General features: G+C 37.0%; 1 protein-coding gene across 2 annotated transcripts in view; it reads left to right on the top strand.

Moving 5' to 3' along the window:
* nudt14 (nudix (nucleoside diphosphate linked moiety X)-type motif 14) overlaps positions 1-25,093 on the top strand; it is a 51,348-nt gene extending 26,255 nt beyond the window's left edge. For both annotated transcript variants that reach the window (XM_048206644.1, XM_048206643.1), the window contains 3 exons: positions 3,927-3,991; positions 11,334-11,631; positions 23,406-25,093. In XM_048206644.1, the coding sequence (XP_048062601.1) occupies positions 3,927-3,991; positions 11,334-11,631; positions 23,406-23,655 (613 nt within the window). In that variant the 3' untranslated portion in view covers positions 23,656-25,093. The remainder of the gene's footprint in view (positions 1-3,926; positions 3,992-11,333; positions 11,632-23,405) is intronic.
* The last annotated feature ends 1,242 nt before the right edge of the window (positions 25,094-26,335 follow it).

Here is a 26,335-nt window from a genome sequence, read left to right on the forward strand (position 1 = left end):
TCGATCCTGTTCTGGACAAGGTGCGTGGACAAGACTGAGTGGAGCTGAAGAAGACTCATTCACCACAGGAAATGACAAGTTTTTTTTTGTAAATACCTTGATTTTGAGAAGGTGCTTCATCCATGCATTCTTGTTTATGTGGTTTTATTTTGTATTCGATGTTACTCACATATACTACCTTTCAATAGTTTGGGATCAGTAAGAATTTTTGAAGAAATTGATACTTTTATTCAGCAAGGATGCATTAAATTGATCAAAAGTGACAGTAAAGGCAATGAATACTGTTCCTTTGAACTTTCTATTCTTGTAGGAATCCTACAATTTTTTTTTTTAGTTTCCACAAAAATATTAAGCACCACAACTGTTTTCAACATTTATAATAATGATAAATGTTTCTTGAGCATCAAATCAGCATATTAGAATGATATCTGAAGGATCATGTGACACTGAAGACTTGGAGTAATAATACTGAAAATTCAGCTTTGCCATCACAAGAATAAAAAATTACATTTTAAAATATTCACACTGTTTTTACTGTATTTTGCTTAAATAAATGCAGCTTTGATGAGAATAAGACACTTCTTTCAACAACAAAAAATCTTATCTACCCCAGACTTTTGAGCGGTTATGTATGTGCACTTGTTAAAACATTTGACAGCACCATTTGTTTTGTTGCACTGTTTAGTGGATTGATGAATGAGGTGATCTGCTGTTGAAAGGTAAAGCCATTAAGAGGAGCATCTGTTCAGGTCATTAGTGCCACTGCTACAGTCTATTGTGAGCTCTGCTGGTCATTTGGAGGTAAGGAATTGGTAGCCGTTCTCTTTTGTGAGGATTTTCAGGGGCGTTGATGAGTGTCTTTGTTTGTCTGTGATCTTTCATCTACAGTTTTGGAGTTGCATCAGTGTGTGATGTGAGTGGTTAGTATAATGCTGCACCAGGCCTCTCCTTCTCTTCCTGCTGCTCCCGCTGCATTGCATCCCATAGCGAGAACCAAACAGCCCTAATGGACAGCAGACTTAATGGCGTGTGACACGTCCTGCGTGACTTTGACAGTACTTTCATGGTGGAGAGGTGAAGCAGCGAGGAGCACGTCATTCAGACATGCCTCGGCTCGCTGGGGCACTGACCCGTCAGCCGCAGTTTTCAAGGGTTGACCCAGACTGCACTCTTCATTCGGGATAGATTGTACTCCACAGCTCATCATCAGTGAAGAAAAAGGGAGGAGCCTAACTGACATCAGGTGTGTGCCTCAAAAGCTACATCGGCCTGATGGAATAAATGAGAAGATAGAAGCAGGAGGCACTCGTAGGGACACCATTTTCCACTAAAAACAGAAAACGTTTTATGCGTTTTGGCCATCCATTCAAACTACACCAGCGTTTTGGGGGCCTGAAATGCAATCTTTTGAAATTGTGTTTCAAAGTGCACGTTTTTGAAAACGATACCGTTGTCGTCTTTATGTAAACTACCAAAACGCGAATTATGCATATTGTGTGCTCAGGCTATAGGTGTGTAGTGTTTCTTTACAAAGTGACATCGCCAACTACTGGCCTGGCAGCATAATACTGCGTTTTTAGTCATTTTCACGGATCTGTGTGAATGGAGATCGTTTTGACAACATTGTCATCTGTACCGAAAAACACAAAGTTTCCATTTTTAGTGCTTCGCTGTCATGTAAACGTACCACCAAACTGAAGAAGGACCCCTCTTAATCCAACCTCAAACCATCAAATCATGGTGTCTCCAGATGATAGTGCTTCCTACAAAAAAGTCTTTCTATAATTTGAATCATATTAATTCAGGAACCTCTGCTGTTTGTTCTGAACTAATAAATATGCAATTTTATATATTAAAATTCTGGCCAATTTCATGTGAAAATTGTGAAAGAATGGTTCACAGAGCATGAAGAATAATTTTCACACTTGAATTGGCACCTCTGAGTCCTGATCTTAACCTCACTGCAAGTTTTTGGGATGTGCTGGAGGAGACTTTACAGAGTGCTCACCTCTTGCATTGTCAGTACAAGATCTTAACCAAAAATTGATGCACCTCTTGATGGAAGTAACATCACAACATTTATTTCCATCAAGAGGTGCATCAATTTTTGGTCAAGATCCTGTATTGACAATGCAAGAGGTGAGCACTCTGTAAAGTCTCCTCCAGCACATCCCAAAGACTTATAATGAAATTAATGTCAGGACTCAGAGGTGCCAATTTATGTATGGAAATGATTCTTCATGCTCCCTCCCAACAATTCTTTCACAATTTGAGCCTGATGAATCTTGACATTGTCATCCTGGAATATGGCCTTGATATGTCTTCCTACGTGGTTGTTTAGGAATGAAAAGCTACACACTCCATCTTATGCCAAACATAAAACATGCTAGAAACATAATAATCACTGTAATAATGAACCCTTAATAGATTCTTAAGTATTTGCCCATTAAAATCCAAACAGCGACTTTTTTTTTTTTTTTTTGGCCGGGCAGTGTAGTTTTTGAATGCATGTTGAAGGTAAGACTTAGGAGTGTGTGTGTGTGTGTGTGTGTGTGTGTGTGTGTGTGGTTATGTGTGGTAATCTCTGGCAAGCATTCACCATGGGAAAAGCAGGGCAGGGCTTCCTGCCTCTATGGACATATCCGCTTTCCCCACTCAAAGAACCGTCTTGCTCTCCTTTGCCATCGAAACAACATAATACAACATATTATTAAATCAGATAATGATCTAAACTGTGAAAATTGACAAATCTTTTACTCTTGCAACTCTTGTGCATCTATCATTGTTCTGCGGATATCCCCAGGCGAAATCCAGTCATTTCAATAGGAATTTAAGTGTTTAGGAATTATGGATAAATGCAAACATTTTCCCATGCAGATTTCGCAATGGGTTCAAGTTGGCCACACATTTGTTGCATTGACCAACAGAAAACTCATGGTTTGACACTATTGACACTAGGCAATGGAGGGTTTTTTCCCCTGCCAAATTTTGCCGAAATTTCTTTAATTTACACCTGCTATTTATATCCATCTTTAGAAGTTAAATTAATATAGCCATTTGACTAAATAAATTTGATTTTCAGTCTAAAGCAATGATTTTTCTAGCTCAATGTGTGCCAGCATGGTATTTGTGAAGTCTGAGATCTATATGTATACATGTTAATTGGCCTCAATGTTGTTCATTATCCAAAAGACACACAAGTTGTATTTAATCCTTAAATATTTGATTATGCATAAGGCAGATGAAGACTATGGCTCAACTACGCAAAAACCTCTGTAGCTCAATTATAACTACACATGTAAATATACTTGGATGTATTTGAGAGCAACAGTTTGTGCATATTGTTTGGTGATGAAATCTGTTTCGCTTCGATCTCCGGAGTCAGATGTTTTGTCAGGTATGTGCTGACCTGGTTGGAGAGTTGGGGACGGTTGCTGCTCATATAAGTGTGAAAGTGCTGTACAGAGACACTCTGTCCTCTGACCTCCTGCCACGCTGAGCTATTAGCTAGTCCACCGAGGCCTTGCTATCCCAGTATGCTTTAGTGGATAAATCCTATTATACAGAGATCCTTAAGACTCAGGGATTTATTCTCTTCTTCCTAAGGCATTATGTTCAGTCTCAAACCGAGATAAAGTGAAAAGCCAAGACCACATCCAAGGTGTTAATCCTGGGTGATTTGTTGGGGCTTGATGGAGCAAGGGTGTCCATGTGCCTCTCTCTTTCACACACATGCTTATGTTCACTCGCTCTCTTTACCACTAAGCCTACCCGAGTTTTTGGATCAGTTGTGTTTGTTGTTGCTCTTGCAGGACTGGATGCATTAACAGGAAGTCTAGATATCCATTGATCCAAGTGGAACCACTTCTCTAAATGCCAACTCATCTTCTAAATTCATTCCTCTTCCTTTTCTTTCCTCTCTCCAGTGTCTCTGTGCTGATTTTCAACACCACCTCACACTGTTTTATCCTGGTCAAGCAGTTCCGCCCAGGTAACGCCCTGCAGTTTTCCACACTTTAATCTTTGATTTTGACTGATTTTAGTTGTAATCTTGTTTTCATCACACCCAGGGCCGGATTTATTCATAGGCATTCTAGGCACGTGCCTATGCTCGCACGTCCAGGGAGGCCCAATTACAGTGAGGAGAAATAATATTTTTAATTATTATTATTATTATTATTATTATTATCATTTCATTCTAATTCTAAAACTATGTAAGTCAATTACTTTATGAATTAATAACATTTACTGTCGGGCAGAAACCGTGTTTTTTTTTTTTTTTCCCCCCATAAATCATTAGGCTACTATTGGTCACCCTTTACGTCTGTCTGTGGTTTTTGCAAATATTTAACCAATTAAAAATATTTTTAAAATCTTGTGACTAAACCTCTTCACTCCATTGGCTCCTCAAACTGTCGGTCAAATCTCATAACTCCACCCACTTCTTGAATCTTAAATAAAGTGCCGCACACAGTTTGGACCATCTCTGCTTACTTGCATGCAAAGGTCAATAAAGGAGTGCAGCAAAACACTTTATATAAAGGCTAATCTTTTATGTATTTGAGGAGTAGAGAAGAGTGTCTTAGGCTACGTTCACACTGTCAGTCCAAATCCGATTATTTGTGTATCCGATTGGAATCTGATCTAAAATTATTGACTGTCCGCATTGGCTACGTTCAGACCGTCATTCCAGATCTGATTATTTTTGTATCTTATTGGAATCTGATCTAAAATTATTGATGTCCACATTGTGTATCGCAACTATTCATATCCGATTTGTGTGTCCATGCTGCTCTTTTGTTTTCCGGAATATTTGCATTGATTTCTATGGCAATCATGTTGCATTATTAGGCATACGCCAAAAACAACAACAACAACTGCAACATGGAGGGGTTTGCAATACAGATGTTGGGCCCTATAATACACCCAGCGCAATGCGACGCAAGGCGCAGCACAAGTGTGTTTGTTAGTTTGCGTCCGGCGCCGTTCGCGTTTTCCCGTTCAGCGCCACGTCCTTAAATTAGTAAATGCATTTGCGCCAATTAGTGCACCCATGGGCGTGCTGGTCTAAAAAAGAGGTGTGTTCAGGCGCATTGCCGGCGCATTGCTATTTTAAGGAGCTGAAAATAGACTGCGCCATAGACCAACTCAAACCTGGTCTAAAGTCTAAAGTCAATGGCGCAATATTTTTTTGTTAGAGCGCGTTGGTAGAAACTGCGCCTCTGGGCGCGTCCACAGTGCGCGTTGACTTTGCTTATTACACACAGGGATGTGCATCACACAAACATGCCAAATATTAAAAACAAAAGGATTACAGTGTAAAAGAATATTATTGTGTAGGCTACATAAATATAAAAGCGTTCAGCTTTTCCGCCAACAAATTCCGCCATGTAAATAGCAATCCGCCATGGCGCGAGCGCATCTCGCTCTTAAAGGGAATGGGAGATGACACTCTGATTGGTTTATTGAACGTTACACCCATTACTCATTAAGAGAATAGGGACAACCCATTTCAAAAAGGCGCCCCGGCGCACGGACCGTTTTTCCGTCGTTAAAATAGCAAAAGTGGATTTACACACGCCCTGAGTGCACCTGCGCCGTGCGCTTTACACTTTGCATTTAGATCGTTAAAATAGGGCCCCGTGTCTTATTTACAACATGTGTACCCACTTTGTAACTTAATTTGTTAAAATATAAAATAAAAATTTATAAAATAATGACACATGCAAGTACATTATCATATATAAAGCCACAATATCAACTATAACAACACAGTGTTTAATTATTTTTATATTACTTTTATTTATTTTTTTCTTCCATTTCCTGAAATATAGCAGTTTTGGTCGAGGTTTCCGACCAACAGCAGTCGGAGGAGGTTGGGGGGGCCCAAAAATGTCTTTTTCCTGTGTCACAATATGAGGTAAATCCGGCCCTGGGTCACACCAATTGAATGAATGTTTCGTCCATGAGATGTTCAGAAGGTTTAAGGCTGTAAGGCATTTTTCTATTACTGTAGATATCAGGATTGTCCAAAATTCTGAAATGAAGAAATGGCTCCCTTTCAGTTCATGAGTTGCAATTTGAATTGGAATGGCAGGCAGTGGAATTTACTTGGAATTAGCAATTTAAAGAAATCCAGTACAGGTAGTGAAAGGTGAATGTGATTTCACCAAGTGCAACATGTTCCTGGATCAACAAGTTTGTTGATCCTGGAACAACATCCCAATCAACCAGTCAGATTTGAGGGACAAGTTTACAGTTTATGTCAAGTTTAGACTTACAACCAGGGTTAGGTGCTTCTACATCAGTGTTATTCTCCTATCATTTTCCTCTGATTTTATGGGTTAGGTTTAGGGACTAGGAATAGGGTTAGGACTAAATTTTCAAACAGGAATGTTGTTGTCTTGACAAAATCAGTGACCGGTAATGAAATGTATACAGTGGTGCTCAGAATTATTGACACCCTTGGTAAATATGATCAAAGATGACTGTAAAAATAAATCTGCATTGTTTATCCTTTTGATCTTTAATTCATAAAATGAGTAAAAATCTAACCTTTCATTGAAGGAAAAGAATTGAAAGTGGGGGGAAAATCACATTATGAAATAAATCTTTTTCTCCAAAACATGTTGGCCATAATTATTGGCACCCCTAGAATGTTTTATGAGTAAAATATCTCTGAAGTATATTCCCAGTCATATTTACATTTTGTTTTAGCACACCAGGGTGATCATAAACATGAAATTGTCCAGCCATGACTTCCTGTTCCACAGGAGTATAAACATGAGGAAACACAAAGGCCAAATTCCCATAATCATTCATCACAATGAGTAAAACCAAAGAATATAGTTCTGATGTGCAGCAAAAGATTGTTGAGCTTCACAAAATAGAAAGTGGCTGTAAGAAAATAGCTAAAGCATTGAAAATCCCCATTTCCACTATCAGGGCAATAATTAAGAAGTTCCAATTAACTAAAGATGTTACAAATCTGCCTGGAAGAGGACATGTGTCTAAATCGTCCTAATGCGTAGTGAGGAGGAAAGTTTGAGTGGCCAAAGACTCTCCAAGGATCACAGTTGGAGAATTGCAGAGATTAGTTGAGTCTTGAGTCTCAGAAAGCAATAAAAAAATATCAAACAGCACCTACATCCCCACAAGTTGTTCAAGAGGTTTTCAAGAAAAATCCTCTGCTCTCATCCAGAAACAATCTCCAGTATATTCAGTTGTCAGACATGATTGGAACTTCAAACGGGACCGGCTTCTATGGTCAGATAAAACTAAAAAAAGAGCTTTTTGGCAGCAAACCCACCAGATGGGTTTGGTGCACACATGGATAAAAAGTACCCCATGCCCACAGTTAAATATACTGCTGGATCTTTAATGTTGTGTGCCTGTTTTTCTGCTGGAAGTCCTGGACATCTTGTTCAGATATATGGTATCATGGATTCTACCAAATATCAACAGATAAAAAATCAAAACCTGACCGCTTCTGCTAGAAATCCAATAATGAGCCATGGTTGGATCTTCCATCAGGACAATGATCCAAAACAAACATCAAAACCAACACAAAAATGTGTCACTGAGCACAAAATGAAGCTTCTGCCATGGTCTTCCCAGTCCCCTGACCTGAACCCTAAAGAAAATGAGTGAAGTGAACTGAAGAGAAGAAGCACCAACATGGAGCTGGGAATCTGAAGGATCTGGAGAGATTCTGCATGAGGGAATGGTCTCTGATCTCTTGTCAGGTGTTCTCCAAACTCATCAGGCATTATAGAAGACGAATCAGAACTGTTTTCTTGGTAAAAGGAGGTTGCAAAAACTATTGAATAAAAGGGCGCCAATAATTGTGGCCAACGTGTTTTGGAGAAAAACATTTATTTCATAATGTGACTTTCCCCCCACTTTCAATTCTTTTCCTTCAATGAAAGGTTAGATTTTTGCTAAGTTATGAATTAAAGATCAAAAGGATAAACAATGCAGATTTATTTTTACAGTCATCTTTGATCATATTTACCAACGGTGCCAATAATTCTGAGCACCACTGTACATACATTTAGTCAATCTGTTAGTCTGTATGGTCTTTAAAGCCTTTTTTTTGTTGTTGTTTTTTTTTTTTTTTTTGTCAAGCCATCATTCATTGACATGGTTTGTCAATGACAATTTTTTTTAAAAATCTTTTTATCACTTTTTTTTTTAAATTAAATTTAATTAAAATTACACATTGCAGTTAGTCTTTGAATTTCAGTTCATTTTAATTCTGCCTCATTGAATTTGAATTGCAATGTTGCATCCCATTTCTTCATTTCAAATTCAGGATTTGATTTGTAATTTAATAACCATTCTCAATTCAATTCTGAATGTTGCTCAACCCTGTTAGATATATTATTGGAGCCCCCAAAAAACATAAAATTTGAGTAAGGCATCTATCAGAGGCTTGTCACACCCAATGTTCCTTGTTGGTTTTGCATGTGTCTGAGCTGTCCTACTAACCTAAGCTCCCCCTCATCCTACACAAATAGGTGCCTGTGTGGGCCAGATACATTTAAAAATTCCCTAAAACCAACTTTTAATGTTATTCTTACTTTGATTTTGAAGCATGATTTCACAGCAATACAACACCTCTACAAACTGTATTTTTACAAAGACGCTCTCACACATACTTCATTTAGACTGTATCTCATTACAGTGTTGTACTACACCCAGATCCCTCTGTTGAAAGAGATGAAGAAATGTTTTGTTCTGCTGCAGATTTTAAAAGTGAACCTTTAAAAAAAAAACATCTGATATGCAACAGATATCAGGTGCCATTTTGTAACTGTTGTTAGAGAGTGTTGCTATGTTGAAATGTTTGCTTGAAAATAACATGGATGAAAGACTAGAAAAGAAAAGAAGACAGTTTAGAACCTTGCCACAAACATCAGGTAAGTTCACAGAAATGTGTAGTACACAAAGGAATAATCTATTGCAGTGTTCTCATAATGGGACATTTTTCATGTCTATGGTGGTCGTGCAAACAGAGCATTTTTCAGCGCTCTCTATTAAGCTTTGGCCCTGCGCTACACTGTTACACTATTGTTCTATACATGCTCGCCAGGGACGGCGCCCTGCTTCTCAGAATGGAAGGAAAGCCTTGCATTGAAAGAGAGACGTTTTTCTGCAGTTTTTTTTTTCTTTTCTGTAGTCTTCAAACAATGCTTCAAATGAAAAGGCAGGCCTTGTGCAAGGAAACATAAGAACAAGTCTTCTCAAGGATGGCTGTTCTTGAATTGAGCTCTCAGTCAGTCCCATATGTACAGTACATTCGTCTGAAGGGCGTAGTAGTTAAAGATCTGGGTAAAGATATCTGTAAGGTTCAAACCCATGTGTGGTGAACCATGAGTTGGGCGCAGGGTTATTATCGTTAAGTAAAACTAAAACCATTAAAAAAAGTTCATTACTTGATATAAAACAAACATTAACTGAAATAAAATATTTTAAAAAAACTTAAGATTAACATTATTTCAGCTAGTTGCAAATGCAACATTTCTCATTTTGTACTAAAATAACTCAAACTAAAAGCTAAAACTTAAAAACTATATAGACATGATGAAAATAACTGATGAAAGTGACAAATATGACAAAAAGCACAACAAAATTACTAAAACTTTAGCTAAAATAAAAATAAAATCTAATTCAAAATATTAAAAACTATGTTAGGGTGTACTCACACTATGCGCGGTTGCCTTGAACCGACCGAGATTGTCCCCCCTCCCCACTCCCCCGCTGGCCTGCACTCACATATCCCTTAACGTTCCAGGCCGGAGCACGCTTACGTCATATACGATGCAACTTTTTGAATGGAAGAAAACATAGGCTATTTATAATTTATGCAGCGCAGCGATTTTCAATAGCACATATCAGAGGATTATTACGAAGGCAGCTGACGTTAATGGAGGAATTTGCAGCTTTACTCGCAAACTACAATTCCTGTTCATCGATAAGGTGAGAATCAGACCCGTTATAAACCCAAATACACTCGAATTAATTACATGAATTGATAAGTGTACTATCAAAGCAGTAATAAAGATGTTTGCCATCAAAATGATGACCGTAGCATAATCGTATTGCGATTAATCATATACAAAATAAAAGTCTGAGTTTGCATAATATATGTGGGTGTACTGTGTGTAATTATTATGTGTATATATAAATACACACAAATTAATGTATATATTTAAGAGAAATGTTATTTATGTACAAAATATTTTTATTTATATATAATATAAACTTTTATTTTGTATGCGATTAATCGCGATTAATCGTTTGACAGCCCTACGGTAGCACACAGAAAAGTAGTAACTGTTCCGTGCTCTGGCACGGTTAGCGCTCATACTGCATGCGAACCGCTCTTGAGCCCAACCGAACCGCGCTCTGGCCCACCTCTTCCAAGCGGGCCAGGGCCGGCTAAACGAACCGCGCCCGGGCACAGTTTGGAGCGATCACACTAGTCAAACGAACCGGGCTTTGGGGGTCGAACACGCTCAGGCATGGTTCAGAGCGCCTAGTGTGAGTACACCCCAAAATAAACTGGTTGGGTGATCAATCACTATTATTACAGTCTCTTAAAATATCAGATCATTTCAGTTTTTTTATGAGAAATTAAAGTTGTTGTCAGAAGTTATTATTATTAGGTAATGGTTACACCACATGACATTTTTAGAGTCATTAAATTTAAACTTGTCTTAAAGGGTTAGTTCACCCAAAAATGAAAATTCTGTCATTAATTACTCACCCTCATGTCGTTCCACACCCATAAGACCTTCGTTCATCTTCGTAACATAAATTAAGATATTTTTGATGAAATTCGAGAGTATCTGATCCACACATAGGCAGCAACGTCATTGCACCTTTTGATGTCCAGAAAGGTAGCTGAAAACATTGTTAAAAGTAGTCAACGTGACTACAGTGGTTCAACCGTAATGTTATGAAGCAACGAGAACCCAGTTTAGGTCAAATAGCTGCTAATAGTGAATATGTTGATGAATCGAAAATTTAAGTTTTTTCTATGTATAAACTGTTTATGTAATAAAATATGTTTTCATAGTTTGTGTTGTCCCTTATCAGTGCAAAATTATTACAAATTAAAAAGGATTCATGCCAATATTGTCCAAAACCCCACTTTTCTAGGGCGTATCCAAACTTTTGGAGGGCGGTGTACTTGTGCCTACATGATCTAAAACACTATATTTGAGACCTCATCAATCAAAGTGGTTGTGTACTCAGATGTTTCCTCATTTATCTTTGTGTTTAAAAGCACTCTTGAATGATGAGTGACACGTCTTACTTCTCCACAGCTGTGTACATGAGCGAATGGGAGCGGAGCAAACCTAAGCCCCTTCAGCCTGCGGAGGAAGAGTCAGCGGAAGCCCCACCAACAGAAGCTAAAGTCCCGGAAGAGAACCAAACAGGAGACTCAAGCGAAGAGACGGCAAGCCCCCAACCTCCAGCTTCAGCCGGCGTGACCTACGAGCTGTGCGCAGGCTTGGTGGACAAACCCAACCTTTCTCTAGAGGAGATTGCCAGGCAGGAAGTGCTGGAAGAGTGCGGATATGATGTTCCAGTTACCAAACTGAGAAAGATCACGTCATACAGGTGAGAACCCATCTAAAATAAGTCACATTTCTGATCTTGTTATGGCAAGTTCTTAGGCGCAATTCACACATGAAGTTAGTTAGCAGTCATTTCAAAGCATTTACTTGTAGGCCCATGTGATGCAGATCAAAATCTATTAGCATATATTAGCACAATGTAGCTACATTGTGGTGAGAAATGTCAACAAATTAAATTCCAATAGGTTAAAGGTTATTTCTTGTAAATGGTGTCAGATGTAATGTATTTTGGTGATGTCAATATGTTTAAAACACTTAAAGCTGCTGCTTGTGCTAATAATGGATGTGGGAAAGTTCATCTGGAAATATAGCAGCTTTCAAGTGTGAAAGTGGCTAATAATAACACAAGCAGTCTCGATAATGAAACAAGTCGTGAGATTTATGCAGGCTTATTTATTTTCTTTATTAGATGTCTCTCTAGAATACTTCATCAGTCACATCATTCTGCAGTCAGATATTTTTGTATATAATAATATGATCCTACAGCTGCTTATATATGAACTTATATATTATAATTTATTTACGAACACCCGGTTTGTTGTACTTGTTTGTAGGGCTGTACAATTTGGCCCAATATTTTGTGCTTATATATTAATGACTAATAATAATTATTATAAAAGAATTATTATTATTATTGTAATAACACTTTAATTATTAAAAGTGAAAAGCAGAGTATTAAAGAATAAATATAACATATAAAAATAATATTTTTATTTTATGAAAAACTGCAGGGTTACCTGTTAACATGCAGACAGACTATAACTATAAATCATTACAAAGGTTTAAGGATTTATTATAAATATTATATTATGATAAAAATCTGTGACAGTAATTTCATCATTTTTGTCAGGATGTAATGCAAAATCAGAGTCCATGTCTTTAATATGAAATATGAGCCTCTTATGCATCTTTTGTAAAAACAAACTCCTGTACATTTCTGTACACTGGAGAAAAACATACGGATTATCATATACATTTCTTTAGAGAGAAGTATTATTTTCTTGAGCATTACTGAGCACACATCTCTTTCATTCATACTGAAAGCCGGAGCCCTTGTACAAAAACTCCAAATATGCCTCTCAGATGTAATAACTTATGATGTTCCAGGAAATCACTAATGTGGACAAGGCCATTAACTATTGCTGTAGCTGTATAAAAAAGAAAACAGAAATACTTTGACTGATTAAACATGAAAACAGTAAACACACGACTGCCGCAATATATGGTGTATTTGAGTTTTTCAAGCCTTCTTTGGTATTTTCATAACTAAATTATATTTAATCCAATGCTAATCCGCATAGCCTTTATCACTGTATAAAATACTATAAAATAAAATATTGTCTGCCTCATTCTATGATGAAGCCACATCTGCTCACTAAAGGAAGTTATTTCAAACACTCGACTGACGTTATGTTAGGAATAAAAGTTGGGAATAAAAACATTATTAAATGTCATGTTCTTACAAGTTTGGAACACGTGTTGCTTTTTCAAATGCTCGTTATAAGCATTTACTACTTTAAATGCATTTACTACTGATCACAGAGCCACTCTTCATTAACATGCTGTGCATATTTAATTAAAAATCTAAAAAAAATTCTGTCTTTGCGAATCCATAATTGCACTAAGCCAAATCGCGATATCAGTTTAATTTCGATTAATCTTGCAGTAAAATATGTTAATAATATTACTTATCAGTAAGATTTTTTTGAAAGAGATTAACCCTCTGGAGTCTGAGGCTGATTTGGGGCCTGGAGAAGTTTTGACATGCCCTGACATTTGTGCTTTTTTCAGTTGTTCATAAACATATTAATGACAAAAGTGTCATTACACTGTATTCAGCACAAACTAGGCTACAATAATATGTGAGGAACATGTGTGTACATGTTTGTGTTTTTGAAGGAATAACGTTTATGCGTGGTTACTGAAAAAACAAAAAACTTAAGTCACTGATATAAGGCCAATAAAAGTATATTAAATCTGTGTTCACAAGACTTTTGGGTATTGAAGGTTGTAGACTAGAGTTTTTGCTTCAAAATTATGTAAAAATTATGCTGACTACTCTTTCATTTATAACAATATACTGATTTAGTTTTTGTAAGACACTTTTTGCCAAGAAACACGGTATGCGAGGAGGCGTGAATCTCCATGAATAATGGCTCATTCTCACCTGTGAAGACAAAAGAATTGAATAGTAATGACCTGAAAAGACTTGCATATTAATGAGGCATTTCAGTCAGGTAGGCTGTGAAAAAAAAACTTCTGTGATGTCTCAAGCTCATCATGGTATATGAAACATACAGAAAAATTTTATTACAATATAAAATAATGGTTTTATATTATACTTTAAAATATAATGTATTTCTGTGATGCAAAGAGTCTGAATATAGGCTTTTAGTTTAAAAGCATGCACATTTGGAGAAATATAGGATTCTCATATGTTTATGTCAATTTTCTATACAGAGGAGTTATTTTTTATTTAATATTCATTGTTATCTCTATGAGCGCTGGTGTTTGCAATTCATACTGCAGCCGGAGGGCGCTCTGTGCATTTTAGTCCACAAATTCACCTAAGAAGAAGACGATATTCCATGAATGGTGTTTACCAATTCATACTACAGCCGGAGGGCGCTAAAGAAACAAAAACTCACTTAAAACTTATCAATAGAAGAAAACAAACAGGAATTTACTGAATGTCTTCCAGAGATCGCTAACCATGGCTTTTTCATCCAGATAAACAATTTTCAAGGCAATAAATACACGATTGAGATGATGAATGCATGTGTTGTCTCTGAATTTGCCTCTGAATAGCGCTGGCTCCGTGGGCGTGGCCGCATTAGTGGGTAATGAGCTGAATCACGGACTTCTGACATGGCTCTCTTTTCATACAGATTACATAAACACAGAATGTTTGTTTTCGATTTGACTTGCACGATTTAAAACCTGACATTTCAACGTTTTGTTAGACATAAGTATGAATTTTTTGTGATTAGTATTCACTAAGTTACACTTCATTTTCTGAGAACTATCAGATTGGACTTCGTTCAGAGGGAGATGAGAGATCACGCATCATGTTAGTTTTCTTTATTTTACAAAAAGCACAACATTTTGTTTTTACTCTGAGTGTATACAAATAAAAGGAGATATTCTATAGTTTCAATTGATGTATTACTTATGTCTCTATGACAAAAAATGACAGAGTATTTTAAGTCTGTTTTGCTGCAATGTGAAAAAAAACCTGCAAAACGCGCCGGCGCGTTTTTAGACCTCAGAGTGTTAAAGGTGCCCTAGAATTAAAAATTGAATTTATCTTGGCATAGTTGAATAACAAGAGTTCAGTACATGGAAAATGACATACAGTGAGTTTCAAACTCCATTTTTTCCTTCTTTCTTATATAAATCTCATTTGTTTAAAAGACCTCCGAAGAACAGGCGAATCTCAACATAACACCGACTGTTACGTAACAGTCGGGGTGTACGCCCCCAATATTTGCATATGCCAGCCCATGTTCCCAACATTATGAAAGGCATTAGACAAGGGCAGCCAGTAACGTCTGGATCTGTGCACAGCTGAATCATCAGACTAGGTAAGCAAGCAATAACAACAGCGAAAAATGGCAGATGGAGCAATAATAACTGACATGATCCATGATATCATGATATTTTTTAGTGATATTTGTAAATTGTCTTTCTAAATGTTTCGTTAGCATGTTGCTAATGTAGGCTACTGTTGGTTAAAGTTACCATCGTTTATTACAGTATTCACGGAGACGAGTCGTCGCTATTTTTATTTTTAAACACTTGCAGTCTGTATAATTCATAAACACAACTTCATTCTTTATAAATCTCTCCAACAGAGTGTAATGTTAGCTTTAGCCACGGAGTACTATCAAACTCGTTCAGAATCAAATATAAACACCCAAATAAATACTATACTCACATGACCCGAAGCATGCATGCAGCATAAATGAAGAACATCTTGTAAAGTTCCATTTGAGGGTTATATTAGCTGTGTGAACTTTGTAAATGCACAGTATTATAGAGTCGCGAGCTCGATGGGCAGGGAGCAGGAGATTTAAAGGGCCAGCAGCCCTGAATCGGTGCATAGTTAATAGGGGTGTGACGAGACAGGTATCTCACGAGACGAGACTCGAGATTGAGTTCACGAGGCGAGACAAGATTTTTACGCACTATTTTTAAGAAATCCTCAATGGCGAAATACATGACTAGAAAAAATATTCTGCAGGTGTATTTGAAATGTTTTAACTAATCATCTTATAATGAATGTCATTCAGTTCTACTTTCTGAGTATGAATTATCATATGCAGTAAAAGACAACAATACTCAAGTACTGTAAAAGGTTTTGCCACTAACTCAACTGACTGACTTCTGTCCTGTATGATTTCAGTCTCTTCAGACCTTACTGCACATGAATTATGAGCTTCTACAACTTTTGACCTCCTAACTGAACTCCTTTCCACAAACTGATCATAGAAATAAAAACAGTATAAATAAAAATGGTAACACTTTACAATAAGGTCTCATTTATTAACATTAACATATTAACCAACATCAACTAACAATGAGCAATATATTTGCTACAGTATTTATTAATCTTTGTTTATGTTAATAAAAATAGTCATTCATTGTTAGTTCATGATAGTTCACAATGCATTAACTAATGTTAACAAATGAAACCTTATTGTTTGTGCTTAATAAGATTAAGAGAAAACTGTTATTCATTTTTATGGTAACACTTTACAAGTTGAAACCACAATCGCACCCTCTCAATATTCAAAGTGCAAATAAGACCAACTTTTTCTTTGATACAGAGCTAAGAGATGGTTACAACTACACTGCCCAGCCTAAAATAGCTTTCATATTGAGAGATATTTGCATTCATCAGGGAGCCGCTTTCAAAATGCGGGGTATTTTGAATGCACGCGCGCGTTTACTTTCACTTTCAGCGATCGTGCGTATCTCCTTAAATATGGAGCGGCGACGACCGTTATCCAACTGAATTAAATGGGTTTTTTTTATTTAAATACAAAGCAAAACGACAGTGGATGCGTAATGTAAACGTAGCGGTGGCATATTCTTTCCTAATCATCCTAACACTCTATAAGACTATTTTCGCGTGTCACGAGATCTCGTCACACCCCTAATAGTTAATGATGCCCCAAAATAGGCAGTTAAAAAAATTAATTTAAAACATCTATGGGGTATTTTGAGCTGAAACTTCACAGACACATTCAGGGGACACCTTAGACTTATATTACATCTTGTAAAAAAAACGTTCGATGGCACCTTTAATACATTTATTCAGCAAGGATACAATAATTTGATCAAAAGTGTCAGTAAAGATATTTATGTTTCAAATTAATGCAGTTGTTTTGAAATTCCATCAAAGAATCCTGAAAAAAATGTATTATAATTTCCAGAAAAATATTAAGCAGCACAACTGAGCACCAAATCAGCATATTAGAATAATTTCTGAAGGATTATGGGACACTAAAGAATGAAGTAATGGCTGCTGAATATTCAGCGTTGCCATCACAGGAATAAATTACATTTTAAAATGTATTAAAAAAGAAAAGTTATTTTAAATTGTAATAATATTTCACAATATTACTGTTTTTACTCGATAAATTCAGAAGAGACTTCTTTCAGAAACATTAAAAAAATCTTACCGACCCCCAACTTTTGAACGGTAGTTTATAGAGAGAGTGTGAGAGAGGAATGTATAGATGTCTGCTAATATGCACTCTGTCGTGACTGACATACATTTTTATCTCAACTGATTCTTGTCTTGCAATTTAATATTTAACCTTCATCTTGATCATTGGCTGGTAAACCCCCAGAGTAAAGAACCTCAGATAAAGTATTCAGGGGTTAAATGTGTTCCAGTCTCATCTGTAAAGAACAGATTAAACAGTGCAGCATTATGCTCTTATCAGTCTTCATTGAGGAGACTGTCGTAAACCCCTGCCGCCTTGCACCTGCCAGAGTCACACACCTGTGTGTGTGTGTGTGTGTGTGTGTGTGTGTGTGTGTGTGTGTGTGTGAGAACCTGCAACATCTGCATGTTGCTGTTTGTGACCTGTGCCACAGCCATCTCTGATTTGCTAAAATACCACATGGAGTCACAAAGCATCCTCCTCTAAAATGCACACACAGACACAGTTAGACGCACCTGCCGAGTACACCATCAAAAACACCTGTAGACTTCATGCTGCACCTACTGCTTTTATGGTCTGGGTAGGGACAGAAGAAATGCAAAGAGAGGATGACCTACTTCTGTTTGATTGTGTTACACAGTGAAATTTGTTACATTGTTTGTTACACAGTGAATTGTTATACTTTTTTCTCTCTTTTTTTCCCCCACATAATTAGAAACAAGAAATGTTGTGGGAAAGGGGATAAGGAAATGATGCATTGTCCATATATGCATTTACGCTAACCACCAGTGATGCGCGGATCAATGTATAAACAACCCGACCGACGTTTTCAACTAACCCGCCCGCAACTCGGACCGCAAAAGAAAAGAAAGAAAATAGGCTATTGTACCCGACCCGCTTCCTTAACCGCATTTTTTAAAAGTAGTAAATGCTCATCGTAGCGTCATTGGGCCATATTTGGAAAAGTGTGACAGCCCTTAGGAGCGCAAACTGTTCTTTTTCTGAATGCTGTATGATATAGCCTAGTCAGTGTTATGTAATAAAGGCTTGATTTATTCATTTATTTCGTTTCATTTTCTTAACAATTAAGATGCTGCATGTGTTTATCCAGTCTAATCAAAGTGTGCGTCTTCCCCCAACTTTCCCAACAAAAATCCCGCCCCCTCTCAGAAAATACATAAAACTGACATTACTGAGCTATATGCGTTTAAAAGTAGCCTATTAAAATGGTGCAATGGCATTGCTCAGTTCAACGTGTTGGGAAATCGGGCATTTTGTCCCGCGTCAGCATTTATTCAAAAGTTAATAACGCTCAACATTAATAATGTTACTATTTCATCCTTTCATTATTTCGGCAAATGTCTCCCACTAGTGAATGCTTTGTGCTTAAGAGAACACTTTGCTCTTTCTATTTGTGTATTTGTGGAGCTTCCACTCCCGTCTTCACCTTTTCTCTTGCCGCCTCCATCTCTACCTGCAGACTGAGCTCGTGCGTCATCTTCGCACAAGTTATTCAGCCAATAAAGTCTAGGCCTATGTATTTCATAGAAAACTATGTCTAGTACTATATAAATTACAAAGGTTTAATTGGCATCTTTATTTCAAACGACCCGACCGACCGCGACCCGAATATCATTAAAAATATTTTTGGATGACTCGAAACCGCGGGTAACCGCGGGTGACCGCAGGCACCCGCTCATTTTGGATCAACCCGCGCATCACTGCTAACCACTAGATCATGGCACTAACCAAAGGTTGTTTTCAATAAATTGAAATTGAACTTTCTCTCTCTGACTTGTTAAGAATGCTATTACAATGATAAACCTCATATTAGCTTGTTGTTCTGATGTCACTGCATCTTTATTTCACATCTTTATTTGCATATATTCATTTAAATATACACATTTGGGGTCTATAAGATTTTTTTAAAACTGCATTTATTTGAGTAAAAAATGGTAATTTTGTGAAATGTCATTACAATTTAAATAAACCGTTTTCTTCGTTAGTATATTTAGGGCCCGAGCACCGATGGTGTGAGGACCCTATTGGAATTGCTCAGCCAATTATTCTTCTTCTCCAAAATGAATCGCAATTTTTGAGGGCCTAAACGTTCTCAAAAACTCATGAAACTTTGCACACGCGTCAGAAGTGGTGAAAATTTACATCTGATATGGGTTTCAGAATTAGGTGTGGCAAAATGGCTTCGATAGCGCCACCTACAAAATTTCAATTAAGCGCCCTTCGTGCTACGTTTCACGTACAGTTATGAAATTCAGTAGACAGATGTAACAGCCCAATACCTACAAAAAAGCCCTAGGGTGCAAAGTTTGTAAACCCAACAGGAAGTGAGATATTTTGAATTTTCTCTACAAAATTTTGGCAGTTTTTGCCATTTCCACATGTTGTACTTTAACGAACTCCTCCTAGAGCTTGAATCAGATCAACATCATATTTGGTCAGTCTAATCTAAAGGCCTTTGAGACGTTAAATTGCGAGGATCTAGAGTTTTCGCTGAAGGGCGTGTCTGTGGCAGCCTGGCAAAGTTCGATGTTTCGCCATGAAACAGGAAGTTGTTGTAACTCTGGCATACAATGTCTGATCTGCCCCAAACTTCACATGTTTTATCAGAGTCCTGGCCTGAAGACATCTATATGACAATATTCAGTTACAGTCATAGCGCCACCTGGGGGCAACAGGAAATGACATGTTTTACACTGTGATTAACTCCTCATAGAGATTAAACCAGATCAACATCATATATGGCCAGTCTAATCTTAAGGCCTTTGAGATGTTAAATTGCAAATATCTTGAGTTTTCGCTGAAGGGCATGTCCGTGGCAGACTGACAAAGTCTGATAATTCGCAATGAAAGAGGAAGCTGTTGTAACTCAGGCATACTATGTCTGATCTGCCCCAAACTTCACATGTGTGATAAGGGTCCTGGCCTAAAGACATCTATATGACAATATTCAGTTAGCTATAGTGCCACCTGTTGGCAGCAGGAAGTGTGGCACTTTTACATGATTTTGCTATAATTCTCCTTTATTTACTCGCTTACATGCATGTTGCCCACTTTTCGCTATTTTCCTGAGGCCAACGGGTGGCGGTGAGCCCGGGTGCGAGGGCCCTTTCATCGCTGCTTGCAGCTTTAATTTAAAATGTAATTTATTCCTGTAATGGCAAAGTTGAAGTTTTTAGCATCATTACTCCAGTCTACAGAAATCATTCTAAAATGCTGATTTCACACATTTCTTATTGCTGTCAATGTTGTGCTGCATGTTTTTGCGGAAATGTATCAATTTTTTCAGGATTCTTTGATCAATAGAAAGTTAAAAATCACAGCGTTTATTTTAATGAATGGCAGTGCATATGTGACTTGACTTGAATGTATCAAAATCCATTTGTATGCAAGACATTCCTTACCATGTTAATAATACACATTCAAGTTGTGCTCCTTTAAATGTCAGAAAGTAACTTTTTCATAGTCAGATAGACTTTTAAAGATGAAGTATGTATTTTTAGAAAATATTGAGCTGTATCCCAACTTGCATAGACATCTAAGTAAGCCATTTGTTGATTCTCCCAAAAATTGTAAGCACTGTGGCTCTATCAAAACATTGTTTATGTCATCATTTTTCCAATTCTGTTTGCTGAGGCTAGTACAAAGTCCCTTTAAGACAAGTCATTTCACTCGGCGGCCATCTTTGAAACGCCTCTCGGGCATGCAAGTGCAGCTCCTATCTCTTTGAATGGGGAAACATCAAATTCTCCAAAGCTTTTTGCCAAGCTTTCGATTAAATTTCATATTTGAAATCACCAATGAAATCTGACAACAACTGTCTCATACATTTTTATTCTAAACACTTGAATCATGACAAAAAATACGGTATTTGTCAGGCTGGATCAAGCTAATGCGCATGCACAGTCCTAAAGTGCACGTCTCTTGTGTCTCATTTTGGAGGCACGCATCTGACTGTTTCTATAGGAACCGGAGCTTCTAACAGCTGCTGCAGTGACACGATGACTTTACCAATCAGCGATCGGCTCTTATTTAGAAGGCGGGACTTATTCTGCCATATTGCGTGTTGCACTTTCTCCCATTCAAAACAATATGAGTGACGCGTCTTGTGTTATTCTATTGTCTTTGGGCTAGTATCACAGAAATTAAGCCAAATTATTTTGGGCAGTACTGAAGGAACAGGAGTAATTTGCATTGCGTTTACAAACAAGTTTGCAAAATGTATGTGTGAATTAACATTCTTGACTATCAGCATAATAAAGTTAAACTGACATTTTTATTGTGAAACTACCTCCTAAACTTTCTCCTAAAGAAAGGGAGAAACTGTATTCAATATTTTGTGTTGAGACCATATGAAACTGGAATCGTCCAAAGATTTATTAGAAAATTATATCTTCTGGGCTTATAAGTGCCCCAGACAGGCTTCAGAATACTTATTTTGTCACATCTTGTCTCCATTCTTTGAGGAGTGGGTGTCAGCATAGATGCCCATTTTTCATTGGGGACAGACCCATTGGTGTCCTGGTGATTCTCTTTAAATGCATCCTCTCGGATGTAGAGTCATGTTTTGCAACGCACTCATTGTGGTTAGTTTAAACTCATCCTAGAAAGTGATTGCTGGGGCTTGTTCCATTTTTACCTCCCCGGGCCATCATCCATCACTTCGATGGTACGCAGGCATCATGGCCTTGTAATTTTCTTCCATATTTCATGAGCTCATTTCAAAAAATCTGTTTCAGACTGCAAAATACTAAGAAAAGAAGGGGCTTTTGCAAGCTTCCCATTTCTGTAATGCTCTCATGGTGTTAGGAAGATCTCCATGGTGATGTCTCCATGACTGAGTCTCAGGTGAGGTAACGCCTCAGTCACAGTGGCGCTTACCAGTTTGCTGTCTATTAAGGTATGAGAGGTCTTGCTTCATGTCTTCAGGTTCTCGCAGTAGACCCCCTTTGTCCTTACCTAGTCTTCATTGTACAATAACTATTTCACAAGAGCTTCCTGAATGGAGGATTTTTCCAAATCCTCATCTATAAATCTCTAATGGGTTTTAAATCATCATTGAATGGATGGGAATTATTTTCATGTAGCATAATTTATTTTTGTTCATTATGTGACTTTAATGGTAGCCAGTTCACATGCCGGCCATTTTGGTAACACCCCTTGGCAACTAGTTTCCAAGATGGTAATAAGCATTCAGGTACATTACAATACAGTTCTATTTGAAATTACTAAAAGCTATTTGTCAAGATCACAAACCAATAACATTTCAAATCAGAAGTTCAATCTGACAACAATGGTACAGAATTTAACCTTTTTATTTAGCTTCTTTAGCTCAAATTATGTTAAAAATGTACTACGCTGTTTGTCAACATTTCAAATCTTAGCATTAGCATTTAGCAAAAATGTGGCTTTAGCTTAAATAGTGTTAAAAAGATACTAAGCTATTTGTCAAGGTTACATTTCAGATCAGGAATAAAATTTGAACTGTATTTAGTAGTAGCATTTAATTAGCAAAAAAATAGCAGCTTCTTTTAGCTTAAATCATACTAAAAATGTATTAAGCTGTTTGTCAAGGTTACATTTCAATATTTCAAATCAGGAATAAATTCTAACTACAATTATTAGCGTTAGCTTTTATTTAGCAAAAACAGCTTTAGCTTAAATCATGTTAAAAATTTAATAAGCTATTTATCAAGGTTACATTTCAATAAAATTAGGTCAACTAAAATCTTACAGTGGTTGTATTTAGCATTAGCATTTATTTAGCCAACACTAAAGCTATTTAAGCTAAGAAGCTACACTTCTGTAGCTTAAATCATGTAAATACTGTATGTACTAAGCTATTTGTCAAGATTTTATTTCAGTAACATTCGAAATAAGGATTAAATGAAACAACATTCGCATTTATTTAGCCAACATGTGGCTTCTTTAGCTTAATAGTTTATAGCTGCAGTGTCTTGTAAAGGAAAACTAAAGTGTCCCCAGGTTTGTGCGTTCTCAAATTGCTCTTTTTGCCATGTCATCATCGAGTGTCCTGAGTCCCTTGTTGCTTTCCTCCCCACAGGTCAGGAGTCGGAGTGACTGGATCGAAGCAGACCATGTTCTACGCTGAGGTGTCCGAAGAGAATCGCGTCGGAGAGGGAGGAGGTAAACCCCAAGAGGGCGAATTGATCGAGGTGGTCAAAGTTCCCCTGCACGAAGCTATGACCTTCGCCTTTGACGAGAGCCTCCCGAAAACAATGGGTGTCATTTTCAGCTTCATCTGGTTCCACAGCAACATGTCACCGAAGTACAAGATCTCCACCAATGTCTAACATAACGGTTCCAAGCCATCCTCTGAAATACAAGTCATTACATACATTTTTATATATAGTATTCAAAATGATCACTAACTGTTAATTTTTTTGTTATTTCTTACACTTTTATCTGTTTGTTGTGGTTATAGCTATTGTCTTATTTCAAAATGAAGCTGCACTCGTGTGCTATTTGCTTTCCACGGGAGCTAACACATCCCAATCGGTTAACCATAGAACTGAAGAGGTTCATTGTGAGTTTGTTTTGTGTAACCGAATGCTTTGTTTTTAACATGTCAGGAATTTCAGCCAGCCATTTGAAATCGCACCACAGCCCTTAAAGACTTTGTAATGGTGATCTCTTCCACTCTAATATGAGAGGGCAAGATCTGAAAGACTGTGTTGATACCATCAGAGAGAGAACATCAGACCTGGATCATTCACGTTTGAAGCTGTACAATGAGGTCAGAAAGTGACCGTATATAGCCATATTCCAATTTTGCAGTTTAGAAGAATAACATTCATTTAAATAAGCAAGTAAATAATAACAATAATTAATGTGAATTATATGTAAACAACACAGGCAGCTACCCAAATGAGCCACTTCTTTAAAACAATCATTGACAAAGAGAATCAGTTACGCTCTTGCATATATCTCAGGTCCAAAGCTGACTTTGGGACATTCAGGGTTCGTGACAATGCTGAAAAATACTGAGGTGTTTTTTATTGCCGCTTAACGTTAAGTTGATATTCTGAGTGTGTTTTTTGCACAGAATTTATGAAATATCTACTACAAAAACCTAAAGTATGAGTACAGTGTTAGTACTACAGGTTTAAAGCTGCTTTGCCATAATCATAATCTTAACTGTAACAACATTCTGAATTCTTTCAGAACTTATGGAATAGAATATATTAGGAGTGCATGAGCTTGCCTGCTGAAAATATTTTAGAAAATATTTTCAAATACCATATAGTGTCAAAAGACTTGGTACCTCCTAAAGTCACAGGAACAAAAAGTAGTGGCTTTCTAAAATCCATTGAATACTATACTTGAAAAATATTTGTATTGCTGTTGCGGTTTACTGTATGAATATATAGGGTGATGACTATAAATGCTTGAATATAATCAATATACCCTCAATATTCTTCATGATACCTCCAAGATTTGAGAGGCTGCTTGCAACTTTACTTACAAACATTTAAAGGTGAGCTGAAGCTTTCTGAATCAGATACTCTATTTAGTTCAGTTCAAATTCTCTTAAGCACAAAGCATTCACTAGTTAAATTTCAATCGATCGATCGATCAATCAATCAATCGTTTTTTTTCCTATATCTTGTTGGCTTAATTATTTTGTGAAGGATGTTGAAGTGCACAAACATTTGTTAATGCTATCGTTGTTCTTGTCTTGACAACTATCACCGCCATATTAAATAAATTCTATATTGTTAGCTGATTGGATCTTATTGTAAAGCATTTCCTCTGTCCTATCACTGTACTTGGTCTATATTCTGTGATTGATGAGTGTTATAACTTTATCAATACATATGGTCAATGTGCTAATTCACAAGTTACCATGTTCATATAATCAGTCAAAACGAGTGATGTGGAAAAGGACAAACAGGATTGGTTTGGTCAAAAATGGCAGTGTTTTTAACTTTGAGCGCTCCTTTTAAAGTATGCAAATGAGACATTTAAGAATTATGCATTTGTTTTGGGAGCATTATTTCTTATCACAATGCCTCAGATATCATTCCCTCATTTTCTTAATCTCTTCTTATAAAATTAACTCTGAACTTGTTTGAGTGTTTTGTACGTTTATCTCAGGATAGGGCTTTGTTTCTTTTAAAAATTAATAAATTATTGTTTTATTGTCATGTGCCACTGTTACTAATGCTTGATTTTCAGACTCAGTATTTCAAGAGGTGTTTTAATGTCTTTATATCTCTTTTTTTTTTCTTTTTTCTTTTTTTGGGGATATCACAACATTTGTTTACTGATTGTTTTAATTTATGGCACCTCGAGCGAATATATATATATATATATATATATATATTTCAATATATATAATATATATATATATATACAATTACGTATCTTTTGACATTTGAAAATATATATATATATTTCAAAAATGAAATATTGCATGTGCACTCTGTATTACATTGATCTGCATTCAGTTTAAATGAATAAAAAGGTTCCTGCCTTAGGTCATGGAGTCTCTACTTTCATCTGTCAATCTCAGTCAATATCTGTCCAAAATCAACTGTAAAGTGTTACAGTTAATGACTGATAAATAATACATTCAACCAATGGCGAAATCCACTCCACTTGCCCTCATGTCACCTTTTGGTTACAATCTGGCTTTCATGTGCTTGATGTTTTCATTCAAGCTGAGGGACAATTTGTCAAGAACTTCTCATCCAGAGCTCTCTAGGGGTCAGAGCGCTCTTCGTCATGTAGAGATTTGAGAGGAGTTGAGTTGTCAAGGTAATGTTTGTTTTCGTCTCTGCTCTTTTTAGGCACATTGGTAATCATTAGACAGCCTTACTGACGGATGTCCGGGGCGAGGGATTGTGGAGGAGGGACAGGTGGGTGGGTGAGGGGGTGAGGGGGTCACAAATAATAGCATTAAGTAACTAAGTGCAACTACCACGACTTTGCTATAGCAACCGCACGCCTCACAACAAGACACACAATGAG

Source organism: Megalobrama amblycephala, linkage group LG11, assembly GCF_018812025.1.
Source record: "Megalobrama amblycephala isolate DHTTF-2021 linkage group LG11, ASM1881202v1, whole genome shotgun sequence".
In the NCBI taxonomy this organism is placed as follows: Eukaryota; Metazoa; Chordata; class Actinopteri; order Cypriniformes; family Xenocyprididae; genus Megalobrama; species Megalobrama amblycephala.